The sequence below is a fragment of the Zalophus californianus genome, chromosome 15, assembly GCF_009762305.2.
Source record: "Zalophus californianus isolate mZalCal1 chromosome 15, mZalCal1.pri.v2, whole genome shotgun sequence".
Lineage (NCBI taxonomy): Eukaryota > Metazoa > Chordata > Mammalia > Carnivora > Otariidae > Zalophus > Zalophus californianus.
In genome coordinates this window covers 31,357,742-31,373,024 of record NC_045609.1, presented here as the reverse complement: position 1 = coordinate 31,373,024, position 15,283 = coordinate 31,357,742, and the positions used below count along the sequence as shown (strand labels likewise).

Sequence of the window (15,283 nt, the reverse complement as noted above, 5' to 3'; positions counted from 1 at the left end):
TTACCCCAGCCACCTGTGATTTTATTGAAATTTCTGTTGCATTTTGTTAATTTCTTTCTGATGATACCTAATAGGTTTGGCTTTTTGTTGTAGATGTTTGTTACATATTTTATATCACTTAATTAAGCTTTTTGACAGTAACCACATTTTGTATATATTATATACTCAAATATTTGAATAATTTTAAGTGTTTTAAAGGAAAGTTTAAGTTGGATAATATTTATTTTGCCCTTTAATAAAAACCTTAAAACATTTATCAATGTTAGGATTTACTCCAGGTAATTTTAGTTTTTGCTTTCTGGAATAAGTAAATGTTTTTTTGTTTGGTTTTTTCCCTTCTATATACCTCAAATAAGTTTTCCACTTAAAGGCTGATTATGTAAAAACTTTTAATCAAATCATAAAAATGTTGGAGTTAAAGTAAGTCATTAAAGTGGAATTAGGGGATGTGCATTCCATAATTCATTTCCTCAAATTCTTATTTGAATAGTATTTTATATCCAAATATACAATGATTTGAAATTTTTTATTTCAGATAGCTACGAAGGACCCTTTAAACCCAATTAAACAAGATGTGAAAAAAGGAAAACTCCGTTATGTTGCAAATTTGTTCCCTTATAAAGGATATATCTGGAACTATGGTGCCATCCCCCAGGTATGTCTCTGTGTGACTGCTCAGAATGTAGTTTTCATCTTATAAAAAAATAACCTACTACTATTAGTGAAAAACATTTAAACACATGCAGAAATTTTTTGCTATAGTAGATTTTAACAACATAAGAGTAATTAATTTAATACTGCCTTGAGCAACTTATCTTCAAGATAAACTAAAAGATAAATGTTTACAATGTTTAAATTCACATTTGAAAGTTTGTTCTTTTCTGAAATCTTTATTTTTCTATATGGTCTGGTTATAAACCACACACATGGTTCCTTTGCAGAATGAGTGGCAAACCTATTATGGAGAGACTATATAGCCTAGTGGTTGAAAGCACTGATTTTTGGCACCACTTCCCAAGTCTGCCATTTGCCAGCTCGCCTAACTTGCCCTTCTTCCTTGCCGACACCTATGTCCCCAAGATATTACTAGCACTTAGCTCTTATGGCTATTGAACCTAACACATGTAAGCTTTTATGTTGGGAGTCCTGATTTCTTCTTAATGCCAGTCTTTTTTGTGGTAAAGTAGTAAGTGGGGTTCTGTTTTCCTAAGCAGCCAACACTTTGAGGAGGGAGGATGTCCGCATTGTTTACCAATTTATCCCCAGCACCATGCCAGTGTGTATAGTAGGTTCTTATTTAGTATTTGAATGAAGAGTCACTAGAATCATGTCTATTATGAGTAAATGATGGGTATTTAATTCTGGTTTAGCAGGCTAATGCCTGTGGTACTTAAGATTTTTACATGAAAAATATTCAATTTTACTTTTTTCCCTGTTGATAAATTGTTTTTATTAACCATTAAGTCTATTGAGTGGGCTCTACTGTAAAACAATCTGTAAGTTACCAAAACATATATCAAACTCCTCGAGCTTGTTAGGTAATCACAGAGTCGTTTGTCTGCCTTAATAATAGCACTTCACTTTGTACTTCAGTTGATTTAGTAGTTAGCCTCAAAATATTATCCCTTTGGGAAAACACTGCTGAAAGACTTATTCTTCTGGAGGTTGGAGTCGGCTTTGTTGCATCCAGTCTTCCTTTATGCCCCTTCACTTTTATGTTTTTGCCTTTACTCCAGCTGAGTAGGCAGACAAATCTGACAATTAAGTTCTAGACGGGGGGAGAACTAGAACATTAGCTACATTTTAAACTTGCAGTTGAGCACAGGCCAGCTGTTCCTTTGTGAGGTGCTTTACAAGGACTCAGGAAATAAAGCCAGCAATTGAAAGCTCCAGAAAATCCTGATTACACTTTTCAGTCTTGGCTCCTGGGCAGTGACGACACTTTTGCCACCAGAACATTTCATTTCCATGTTAGTACTATTGTCTACCTACCTTTGTTTTGGAAATTCATTCTAAGGAAAATCTAGTTAGTAGGAGATAGTGAGCATGAAGAGTTCATCAAACACACTTTACTTTTAATGTATTTTTTACATAAATATTTGGTTTTGCATTTGTGTTTGCATGTTGTCTCAGCTATTAGGTGGTTGGTTTTTGTTTGTTTTGTGCAGGATCATTATTGGTAGTGTGGCTGGCTCGGTAGAGCACGGGACTCTTGATCTCAGGGTAGGGAGTTCGAGCCCCCCACATTGGGTGTAGAGATTACTAAAAATAAAATAAATAAATAAATAAACTTTAAAAAAAGAAAGAAGATCATTCTCTGTTTTAAAGCTTAAAGTTAGTTTAATGTATGTAACATAGCATATTTAGCATAATAGAACCCCAGCATTTAATTACAATTATTGTGTCTAGTGAAGATTCTTAGATGTGAATAAAGAATTTCTTAAAGATGAGAAGAAAATAGCTGAAGATTCATATTTTTGCAGAAAGATTTATGGGATGTGACCTTTTAATGTCAAACACAATCCACGTTGTCAGTAGCATGTGTAGGAGTGATATACTCTCAGCCTTATTATTGTTATTACTCTTTAGACTTGGGAAGACCCAGGACACAATGACAAACACACTGGCTGTTGTGGTGACAATGACCCCATTGATGTGTGTGAAATTGGAAGTAAGGTAATGGGCTCTGAAATATTTTTCTGTAGTGTCAAGATGATAGTCATGAGGTATACAAAGTTCATCCTTTAAAAAATACTGTGAATAAAATATATGAGTATTAGCAAAATAATGATGTTTCTTTGATAAATTAAAAGCTTCTAGTTCATCTAAGCATTTGTATACATTTAAATATGAGTTTGAAACATTATGGAGGATTTATTCTTTGGCACAATCAGTGACAGTTCAAAAAATATGAATTATCCTGAACCATGCTACTGCTTTTCTTAGGGCCTATAAGTAATAAGGGTACCTATTTTCAATTTTGATGGGACTGGCAGGGATTTGCTTGCTTAGCTTTTTTTAAAAATTGCTCAAAGGAACAATCTTAAGGTAAGTTTGCAGAAACTTGGCATTTTCCGTATTTCCTGTTATCTGCCAAGTAAAACTTTTCTTCCAAAGGTTCATTCTGTAGTATTGTCCTAACTGTGGTTATTGACTCTCAGGTATGTGCAAGAGGTGAAATAATTAGGGTGAAAGTTCTGGGCATACTGGCTATGATCGATGAAGGGGAAACTGACTGGAAAGTCATTGCCATTAATGTGGATGATCCTGATGCAGCCAATTACAATGGTAAGGAAATCTGAAGATCTGATCTATATCTAAATCTTATGCACCACCAAACTTAACCTATAATGACAGAATTGCCTTCAGTAAGCAATAAGGAATAAGCCCATGCCTTCAAACTGTTCAAGAATGGAGAAGCAGAACATTCGACCAAAGCATTACTTCACATAGTGAACTTCCTAGTAAATAACTAAACTTTCTCCTTCATTCCAGGAAAGAAAAAAACTGGTAGTTTGTGTTGACTGTTTTCTCTCTTTCTTCTATACATACTGGCATTCACTTGCTCTATTGATTTATTTAAAAATATTCTTTATTGAGATATGATCTGCATACCATAAAATTTGCTGTTTTAAAGTGTACAATTCTCTGATTTCTCATATATTCACTCAGTTGTGCAACTGTCACCACTATCTCATTCCAGAACATGTTTCCCACCCTAAGAGGAAGCCCCATAGCCATTAGCAGTCACTGCCTGTTCCCACTTCCCGCTGTCCCTGGCAACCATGAATCTGTTGTGTGTCTTTATGGACTTGCCTGTTCTGAACATTTCGCACTAGTGGGATCCTATGATAATGTGTCTGTCTGGCTTCTTTCACGTAGCATCATGTTTTCAGGGCTCATTTACCTCGTAACACGTATTCCCCACCCCCACTTAACACAAAATTCACCATTTTAACAATTTTAAAGTGTACAGTTTGGTGGCATTTAGTACATTCACAAGGTTGCGTGACCATCACCACTGTCTAGTTTCAGGACATTTCATCACTCCAAAGGAAAACACTACCTCTAAGTGGTCACTCCCTAGTCCCTGCTCTTCCCAGGCCTTGGCAACCATTAATCTGCTGTCTGTCTCCATGGATTTCCCTATCCTGGATATTTCATAAACGTGGAATTTCATATACATGGGGCTTTTTGTGTCTGGTTTCTTTTACTTAGCATAATGCCTAGGTGCATCCATGTTATAGCACGTATCAGCCATCCTTCCTTTTTATTGGATGGATGAATTCTATCCATTGCATGGATCTATGCCACATTTTGTTTATCCATTCATCTGTTGATGGACATTTGGGTTGTTTTTCGCTATTAGGAATAATGCTGCTGCTATGAACATTCCTGAACAAGTTTATGTGGACATATGCTTTTAATCCTCTCAGATACAGATACTTAAGTGAGTCATATGGGGACTCTCATGTTTAGCCTTTTCTGGAATGGCCAAACTCTTCCAAAGCAGCTGCACCATTTTACAGTCCTGCCACCGGCCATCAGTGTTCCGATTTCTCTACTTCCTTGCCCACTTGTTACCTTTTTTTTTTTTTTATAGCCATTGTAGTGGTATGTTTTATTGTTGGGTTGTAGGAGTTCTTTATGTATTCTGGATACTAGACCTTCAAGATACATGATTTACCTGTATTTTCTTCCATTTTGTAGATTGTCCAGACCTTCAAGATACATGATTTACCTATATTTTCTTCCATTTTGTAGATTGTCCTTTAATTTTCTTAATGAAAGCACTCAAGTTTTCCATTTTTGCGTAGTCTAATTTATCAATTTTTCTTCTGTTTCTTCTACTTTTGGTGTCATATCTAAGAAACCATTACCTCTAGTCCAAAGTTCACAAAGGTTTACACTTAACGTTTCTTTCTAAGAGTTTTATAAATTTAGCTCTCACATTTAGGGCCTTGGTCTGTTTTATGTTAATTTTTGTATATGGTATGAAGTGGGAGGTCAGCATCATTCTTTTGGATATGGACATCTACTTGTCCCAGCACCATTTGTTGAAAAGACTATTCTTTTCCCCCATTGAATTGTGTTGGCATTATTATTGAGAATCAGTTGGCCATAAATGTATGGGTTAGTGCTATAATTTGATTGTCTGAGTCCTTTTTGAAAAAGAAATGTTTATACCTTGTAACTCTTGTCTTGTTATCATGACTATTTTTATATTAATCATGACTCTAGTTAATGATCGAATCCATTTTAGTTATTGACTTGGTCTTCTTTTGCCTGTCTGAAATGGGTCTCACTGGACTAAAATCAAGGTGTCAGCAGGATTGTGTTCCTTCTGGAGGCTCTAAGAAATATTTTTTCCTTGCATTTTCTAGCTTCTAAAGGCTGCCCACATTCCTTGATTCATGTCCCCACTTAAAAGGCAGCAATTCCAAGGCAAGTCTTTATCACGTCTTCTCCCTGACTCTTCTGCCCTCCTCTTCCACATAAAGACCTTGAAGATTAAGTCCAGCATTATCTCCGAGTTTCAAGATCAGCTGATTAGTAACCTTAATTCCATCTGCAACCTTCATTCCCTCTTCCCATGTAACATGACATACTCACAGGTTTTGGGAATTAGGATATGGACATCTTTGGGGACAGTCCTCTGCTCACCGCGAATGGTGACACTGTAATGGTGGATATATGATACTATGCATTTTTCAAAACCTGTAGAATTTTATAGTAGCAGAAGAAAGCCACACCCCTTCCAAAGTTGTCTACCTCCTAATCCCCAGAAACTCTGAATAGGTTACTTTACATGGCAGATGGATTTTCAGATGTGATTAAGGTTAGGTCCCTGAGATGGAGTGAGTATCCTGTATTATCCAGATGGGTCCCGTTTAATCTCATGAGTCCTTGAAGGCAGACAACCTTTCTCAGCTATAGCCAGAAGGAGATGTGATAGCAGAAGAGTCAGAGAGAGGCAGAAAGAGAGAAGGATAAAGAGAGACTGACTTTTTGTTTCAGATAGTTCCGTATTGTTAAAATATTGTACAGTGAGAATGCATTCGTTCTATTTGTTTATACCCCTCGACAATGATTCTCGTGATCAATGTGTCCATTTTCCCGTGTGCTGCTTACATAAGAGCACAGGCACTAAGTGACATGCTCTGGCCACAGTTAGGGAAGCCACACCTGTCATCATGTCAGTGGCATTTTGCTAGGGTATCATTTCCCTGCAGTAGAGGCTATTAGAAGCCTGAAAACCTTCTCTGGGTGGCTGGCCCCGTGGTGCAAGTAATATGCAGCTTTCCCACAATGTCAACCCAAGACAGTGTCTGTCTGCCATTCATTACTGGAGTTCCTAAATGGAGAGAACTTTTGACTGGCCACAACTTTGGGAGAGATACACACAGAGCCCTGGAAGAGGACTGCAGCAACCAGGTTGGACACATTGATCCTCTTTGTCATTGTGGGGCCCACGGTAGCCAGATCGCCTTGTTGCTTTATGGGAACCGGTGAATGTGAGCCTGGGGTTCACGCACGCTACACCACCAGTGCTGCCTGGCTGATTAGGAAAGCCAAACCCAGGAGGGAATGGCACGGAACTGGTGCTGTCTTTGGTAGGATTTTGATGTGGCATTAGGAGGCAGAGCGCTCTGTAGCTCTGCAGACCACTGGCTTTGTCTTTGTGTACACAGCATGCAAGATGAGGAACAAAAGTTGACTGGGTTCTTTTTTTCCTATCTTTTCTTTTCTGGGTCTGGTGTTCAGGGTTCCCCAGTCTAGATCCAGCATACCTTTCAAGGTCCTGTTCACAATTAGAGAGTTGATCAGCTCCTATAGTTTTCCAGGCTATGGTATAATACAAAAATAAATTTGGTCTTTGTCTCTAGTTCCTGGCAAAGAACTTCCTGGAATTTCCTGATTTCCTGAGTGTGTCTGAGTGTATTTTGTTATTCATTATGAGCCTTTCTCTTCAAACCTGAGTTTCTGCTAATGACTTAGGTGGGGCTCCTAGCTGGCCTCAGATTGGAGCTGGTCATCAAAGACCAAGTGATTAGAGGGTAGGAATTTTCAGCCCCACCCACCGGACTCTGGGACTGGGAGGGGAGACTGGAGATTGAGCTCTCCAAGCCTCTGGAATGATGACATTTGGAGCACTTCTGAGTTGGTGAACACGTGGGAGGTGCTGAGAGAATGGCACACCCACCCTGAGCGCGCCTGGAAGCTCTGCACCCACACCCCCCCCCCGCCAGCCCCCAACACCTGCCCTGTGCATGTCTTCCATTTGGCTGTTCCTGAGTTGTATACTTTATAATAAACCAGTAAACATAAGTAAAGGGTTTTCCTGAGTTCTGGGAGTCATTCTAGCAAATTAAACCTGAGGAGGGAGTCCTGTGAGCCCTCGAAACCACTGGTGTCTGAAGTGGGGTCAGTCTTGTGGGACTGAGCCCTTTCACTTGTGGGAACTGAATGCTGGCCCCAGGTAGAGGTTGTCAGGTGGATTGAATTGGACACCCAGTTGCTGTTGGTACCTGGAGAACTAGAGAGTTGGTTGTTGGTGTTGGAAAATGCCCACACTTGCATTTCAGATTTCTGGATTTTCAAATTTTGGCATCAGGTGACACGTTTTGTGTTAATTATAAGTTCCTTGAAATTTATCAGTGTTTAAACATTTCCCAGTTCACTTCGTAAACTTTCAGTACTTTTGGTGGTACTATGATAACAGAATGCATGATATTCTTTAACTGCACAGATTATAAATTAGACTTAAGCAAAGTCTATAAAATTTAAATGCGCTTCTGTTGTTGAATGTACTCCTCCTTCCAGTAGTACTTTTCTTGATTGGTTTTTTAACCCTTGTTTCTTCTGTTTGCTTGCATTGAACAGCAGTTTGGTCATTTGAAGTTTAGCTTGAGGACTTTGAGGCTAGGCATTGTTGATGGCTATACAGAAACCTTGAAAAGTTTTTAAAATTTTAATTTTTTAAACAAATTTTAAAAAGATTTTATATATTTATTTTGAGAGAGCGCACATGACAGCCAGCACGAGTGGGAGGCGGGGCAGGGGAGAGAGAGAATCTCAAGCAGACTCCCTTGCTGAGCGCAGAGCCCTACGAGGGGCTGAATCCCATGACCCTGAGACCATGACCAGAGCCGAAATCAAGAGTCAGACAACTTAAAAAAAAAAAAAAAAAAAGAGAGTCAGACAATTGAGGTGCCTGAGTAGCTCAGTCGGTTGGGTGTCTGCCTTCGGTGCAGGTCATGATCCCGGGGTCCTGGGATCGAGCCCCATGTTGGGCTCCCTGCTCAGTGGGGGAGCCTGCTTCTCCCTTTGCCTGCCGCTCTGCCTACTTGTACGCTCGCTCTCTGTCAAATAAATAAATAAAATCTTTAAAAAAAAAGGTCAGACACTTAACTGACTGAGCCACCCAGATGCCCTGAAACGTTTTTTTTAAACAGGACACTTTTCTGTTGGCCAGAACTAGAGCATTGTGATATAGAATGCCTATCCTATAGAGCGTGAGAAGTCTAGTCTTGTTTAATATATCACCCATCAATGGATTTCAGTGTAATCCATTTTTCTTGTCTTTGGTAATTGGGGTGTGTACCTCTGAATATAGCCTCAGGCTGTCTTTTTTAGAATCTTCTGCCCTTCTCATAGACTTTATCCAACCTTGCCAAACTAGTTCTTTCATTATGTAGCCCCCAGTCGTTTCTCCCTCCCCTCTTATAATAGAAATTATTGTATTGATTCTTCCCTTAATAAAGTCATAGATGATTTCCTTTTCATGTGTATGTGCTCTCTTTTCAACAAGGTGGTTAGCTCTGTTATCTTTTACTTTTTTGATAATCCATTCCATAGCTCTCTCAAGGTATGTACTTGAGATTTTTATTGCATGAATAATTACATATGCATCTTACAATCTGCTTATTCTCTTCTTAGATATTAATGATGTCAAGCGGCTGAAACCTGGCTACCTGGAAGCTACTGTGGACTGGTTTAGAAGGTACAAGGTTCCTGACGGAAAACCAGAAAACCAGTTTGCTTTCAATGCAGGATTTAAAGATAAGGTAATGCATCATTTAGAAGTGTAGCTTTAAGCCTGTTTGTATTGAAACTAATTTAACTAGATTGGGTTTTTTGTTTTTTTTTTTAATTTAACTATATTGTTACCATTTAAAGACTATACAATCATAAAACAAATGTTTAAAGACATAAGTAAGACAGCCTTGATATTGATTTATTCATTTAAATTTTCTCTTCCGTTTTTGACACAAGGAAGTGAATTCAGAAAAGACAAATCAGTCTTTGGGAAAATGTTGATAATAAGGAAAGAACACTTATCTGTCATTGTAATGCATATCTCTTCAAATTATAGGATTTTGCAATTGATATTATTAAAAGCACTCATGACCATTGGAGAGCATTAGTGACAAAGAAAACCGACGGAAAGGGAATCAGTTGGTAAGCAGTAACTCTCCTCTGCATGTTTAACGCAAAAAGCAGACCAGTTTGCTCCAAAGGTTTTAATGACATAAGCACACTGTATCATTACATTCCCTTAGAAAAGAGAGAACGGGTTTTGTCAGTCAGTCCTAAAGGGAGTGGGAAGGTAGATATGTAAGCATCTGAAAAGTACTCATAAGATACTCTGAACAAGTACAAACTAAAACTATAAAGGGGGCAGTGAGATCAGAGCTTTGTGAGGGTAATTGGAAAGGCTTCGTAACATCGGGGTGCTCAGAATGTAGTGAGTAAAATAATTTTGAGTGCAAGAGTTTTTCTCTGATATAAATATAGAAGATGCATTGCAGCTTAACCAGTATCTACCATGGACACAAAATTTATTACTGCTAATAATTATAGCTTACATTTATCGAGCAGTTAAATATTTGCCAAGCATGTAACAGAGATGCAGGGGGGTTGCCTGGGTGGCTCACTTGGTTAAACGGCCAACTCTGGATTTCTGCTCAGGTCATGATGTTGGGGTGGTGAGATCGAGCCCTGCATCAGGCTCTGCACTCAGCTGGGAAACAAACAGAAGAAAAAGTGAGCAGTTATACATTTGTGTGAAAATGTACAATACTGTTTTCCTGAAAGTTTGATATTGAAGGAGAAAGTCAAATCACTCAGTCCTTTAGAGTTTGGTAGGCCCAAACATGTATTAGTTTATAACAAAGTATTACAGATGAATGGTTTTGGACCCACTGGCTGTTTAGGAAGAAAACAGGCTAGATCCCTACCTTGCTCCATATACTCCTTACCAGGGATGCACCCTGGCAACCATCACCATGTTCTGGCTGTTCTGTTTTGTTTTTAAGAGGTGCTGTGCCCAGGCAGGTGCCTAAGAGCGCCCCTCAGAAGCAGCTCAGCACATTTTCTTACAGTTAGCTTCTCTACACCCTTATGTTAATTGGGTGCAGCCTGTTGGTGGTTGAGTTTACAGCCTTTGTCTTACATCAGTATTTAATGCCAGACACATAAATTTTGATGTGAAAAATTCTAGAAAAAGTAGAAGTGAATTTCTTTAACTTTTTTTTTTTTTTAAAGATTTTATTTATTTGAGAGAGAGCATGAGCAGAGGGAGAAGCAGGCTCCCCCCTGAGCAGGGAAGCCCGACAAGGGGCTCCATCCCAGGACCCTGAGATCCATCTCTTGAGCCAAAAGTGGCCCGCTTAACTGACTGAGCCACCCAGGCGCCCCTAAGTGAATTTCTTTATTAGCAGGGAAGGCCTTTCTAAACAGAGCACAAACTCAAAATCCATACAAGAAAGGTTTACTTGTGATATTTTTATGTATCAGGAGACAATTTTTCCCAGTTCTTTTTTTTTTAAACAAAATACAATGAAGAGCTGAATTCTTTAATATATAAATAGCTTGTTCAAGTTGGTAAGATAAACAACTCAATAGATGGAGAAAAAAGGTAGGAGAAGGAAATTTACATAAAGGAAGCTGTATAGTCTCATAATTTAAAATGCGATTCAGCAAGATAATGATATCACCCATTACATTTGCAAAAATTAAAAAAAACTCAGATGATAGCTAGGGATAACATATGTAGCTGTTGAGTGTATAAATGGGTACACCTTTGTGAAGGGCAATTTGACAGGATCCAATAGAAAAATTAAAATTGCATGTATTTCTTCACACCACCACTGCTAGGAATATATCCATAGTTCGCCAAGATCCATGTATAAGGATGTTCATTATGTCATTTATAATAGCAAAATGTTAGGAAAAAATGTAATGGTTAAGTATATCTATATACTAGAACATGTGCCAGTATATGGCACATTAAAAGAATATCTGTATAATTGATATGGAATGATACCCAAAATAAAGGGAGAAAAGCAAAGTTCCTAGTAGTGTATTTAATATGATCCTATTTATGCAAGATAAACACCCCCCCTACACACACACATAATACCAGCATCTATGTATTTATATCTAAATTTTTTTAGGAGGGGGGAAGAACTATAAATTATAATTGCCTTTGAGGACAACCATCTGGAGAGGAGAGGAAGGCTTTCATTTTACGACTTTCTGAATTTTCTAACTATATATATATGTGTGTGTGTGTATGTGTATCATATTCATTTTTTTAAATGTCAAAAGTTGGCAGTAAGATTTTTTTCTGAGTATGGGAAAACCCTAATGTATAAAAATAATTCTCAGGGATCTTCTGTTCTGTGAGTCAGGATAATGTCCTATAAAGTGAAAACACTGTCTTTTCACAAACAGAAGAAAAAGTGAGCAGTTATACATTTGTGTGAAAATGCACAATCATAAGACATTGCTTTTAAGTTCTCAATTTTTGTGGTGTCTTATTTCTATAGAAATGACCTCAATGCATGTTAAGTAACAGATAACTGCAGATATTTCCTTGTTCATTTTAGATCATTTCTCATCATACCCATGTTATACTAGTACTATAATAATGAATATATAGGAAATTTTGAACTTATGGATAAACAAAAACAAAGCCTATATTTTTAAAAAATCCTTCTTATCAGTTTTTCCATAGATATTCCTATTAACATTTAGAGTGTGTTTTTTTTTTTTTACAGTTGTATGTGTAATACTTTAAAAAATAATTAGGATTATATTGCATGTATAATTTGTTTTATGATTTTTAATTTTTTAAATTTATTTTTTAAAACGATTTTTATTTATTTATTTGACAGAGAGAGAGAGCACAAGCAGGGGGAATGGCAGGCAGAGGAAGGGGGAGAAGCAGGCTCCCCGCTGAGCAGAGAGCCCACCTCAGGGCTTGATCCCAGGACCCTGGGATCATGACCTGAGCCAAAGGCAGATGCTTAACCTACTGAGCTACCAGGTGCCCCATGTTTGATGATTTTTTAAACATTTAACACTATAAGTATTTCCTCATATCATTAAAAATATTTTTATAATATTATGTAATATTCCATCTCTGTATAATATCCCACCTCCTAGATACACCATTTTTAATCATCCCCATTGCTGGACATTTTGGGTTACTTTCAGCTTTTCATTCTTATCAATGGTGAGATGGCGTATATTGAACATTTATAGATCATTGTTTAAATCTGTTTGAATTCTGAGAGGTAGAACTTCTCTATCAAAGCACATGGACTTTTTAAAAGGTTTGGGGACAGTTTATCAGCGTATTTTCCAGAAATGTTTCTCCAAGAACCAAGTGTTGCTCCCGCTAGGCCATTTATCTCAGATGCTTCACCAGCACTGACAGGAACTGATAGGATTTTTTGCTTTTGTCTAATTTGGAAAGATATGTTTCTCATTTTAATTTGCATTTCTTAGTTATTTCAGTGAGAATTACAGGGCATTCAGTCCTTAGATTTCTAAATTTGAACTTGTTTAGGTACTTGAATAAAATTGGCAACAAGAATAATTATACCTTGGCAAAATAAAGAGAATATTTAATACAGGTGAGAAAGCTTTCCACTGAATCAAACTTGAATTTCATCTGGTCTACCATCTTCAACTTTCAAAAAATTATTTTCCATTGGGGTATAATTGACATAATATTATGTTAGTTTCAGGTATATAGTGTAATGATTCGATATTTGTATATATTGCAAAATGATCACCATAAGTCCAATTAACACCCATCACCACACATAATTACATTTTTTTCTTGATATCAGAACTTTAAAGATCCACTTTCCTAGCTACTTTCCAAATATGCAATATGGTATTATTAATTATAGTTACCATGCTTGTACATTACATACACATGACTTAGTTGTAACCGCAAATTGGTACCTTTGACCACCTTCACCATCCACCCTTCACCTCACCTCAGGTAACCACCAGTATGTTCTCTATATCCATGAACTTGGTTTTGTTTTTTGTTTTTTTAGATTCCACATATAAGTGAGATCATACGATACATCGCCTTTTCTGTGTGACTTACTTCATTTAGCATAATGCCCTCAAGTTCCAGCTATGTTGTCACAAATGGCAAGATTTCATTCTCTTTTATGGCTAATATTCCATTGTGTATATATACTACATTTACTACATTTCTTCATCCATTCATTCATTGGTGGACCTTTAGGTTGTGTCCATGTCTTGTTGTAAATCAGGCTGCAGTGAACATGAGGGTGCATATATGTTTTCTATTTCATGTTTTCACTTTCTTCAGGTAAATACTTGAAGTAGAATTGCTGGATCATAGGGTGTAGTTCTTTTTTTAATTTTTTGAGGACCCTTCCTACTGTTTTCTGTAGTGGCTACTCCAGTTTGCATTTCCACCAACAGTGCACAAGGGCTTCATTGTTTTCTACATCCTACTGACATTTGTTATTTCTTACCTTGTTGATACTAGCCATTCTAACAGGTGTGAGGGGACATCTCACTGTGGTTTTGATTTGCATTTCCCTGTTGATGAGCGCTGTTGATCACCTTTTCATGTACCTGTTGGTCATCTGGATGTCTTTTTTGGAGAATTTCCTATCCAGTCCTCTTACCCATTTTTTAATCAGATTGTTTGTTTGCTATTGTTGTATGAGTTCTTTATATATTTTAGATCTTAACCCCTTATCAGATATATGCTTTGCAGATATTTTCTCCCATTTAGTAGGTTGCCTTTTCATTTTATTGATGGTTCCCTTTGCTCTGCCGAAGCTTTTTAGTTTGATATGGTCCCACTTGTTTATTTTTGCTTTTGCCTTTGCCTTTTGGATAAATCCAAAAATTTATCCCCAAGACTGATGTCAAGGAGCTTACTGCCTATGTTTTCTTCTAGGAGTTTTATGGTTTCAGGTCTTTTATTCAAGTCTCACCTATTTTGATTTAATATTTGTGTACTATATAAGATAGTGGTCCAGTTTCATTCTTTTGCGTGTGGCTGTCCAGTTTTTCCAACCGTTTATTGAAGAGACTGTCCTTTTCTCATTGTATATTCTTGGCTTCTTTATCGTAAATTAATTGACCTTATATGAATGGGTTTTATTTCTGGGCTCTCTATCTTGTTCCTTTGATCTGTATCTGTTTTTATGCCAATACCATACTGTTCTGATTACTGTGGCATGAAATCAGGAAGTATGAGGCCTCCAGCTTTGCTCTTATTTCTCAAAATTGTTTTGGCTATTCAGGGTCTTTTGTGACTTCACACAAATTTTAGGTTTGTCCTGTTTCTGTGAAAAAATGCCACTGAATTTTGATAGGGATTGCATGGAATCTGTGGATTGCTTTGGGTAGTATGGATATTTTGACCATATTAATTCTTCCAGTCCATGACCATGGACTCTTTCCATTTATTTGTGTCTTCCTCAGTCTCTTTTTATTAGTGTCTTATAGTTTTCAGTGTACACATCTTTCCCACCCAAATTGGGGTGCCTGGCTGGCTCAATCAGAGCATGCGACTCTTCATCTCAGGGTCGTGAATTTGAGCCCCACGTTGGACATGGAGATTACTTTAAAAAAATTTATTCCTAGGTATTTTATTCTTTTTGATGTAACTGTAAATGTTATTATTTTCTTTAATTTTTCTTTCTGATTATTATTAGTGTATGGAAAATACAGCAGATTTTTGTATATATTGATTTTGTATCCTACAACTTGAGTGAACTTGAGATTCAAGTAAACCAAACTTGAATCTCATCTGGCCTACCATCTCTGTTGCTTTTTAACTCTGAAGAGACAAGTTTTGTTACTATGACTCATGACTACTTTTGTTTTATTTAATAGCATGAATACTACAGTTTCTGAGAGCCCCTTCAAGTGTGATCCCGATGCTGCCAAAGCTATTGTGGATGCTGTATGTAAAAGTTTTCCTTGA

At 37.3% G+C, this 15,283-nt stretch overlaps 1 protein-coding gene across 1 annotated transcript in view; it reads left to right on the top strand.

The window, feature by feature from the left end:
• The window catches only part of PPA1 (inorganic pyrophosphatase 1), a 34,295-nt gene that overhangs the window by 16,997 nt on the left and 2,015 nt on the right, over positions 1–15,283 (top strand). Inside the window, exons 4-9 of the mRNA XM_027596295.2 lie at positions 536–655; positions 2,590–2,676; positions 3,162–3,288; positions 8,941–9,068; positions 9,377–9,462; positions 15,193–15,262. Coding sequence (XP_027452096.1) covers positions 536–655; positions 2,590–2,676; positions 3,162–3,288; positions 8,941–9,068; positions 9,377–9,462; positions 15,193–15,262 — 618 coding nt within the window. The remainder of the gene's footprint in view (positions 1–535; positions 656–2,589; positions 2,677–3,161; positions 3,289–8,940; positions 9,069–9,376; positions 9,463–15,192; positions 15,263–15,283) is intronic.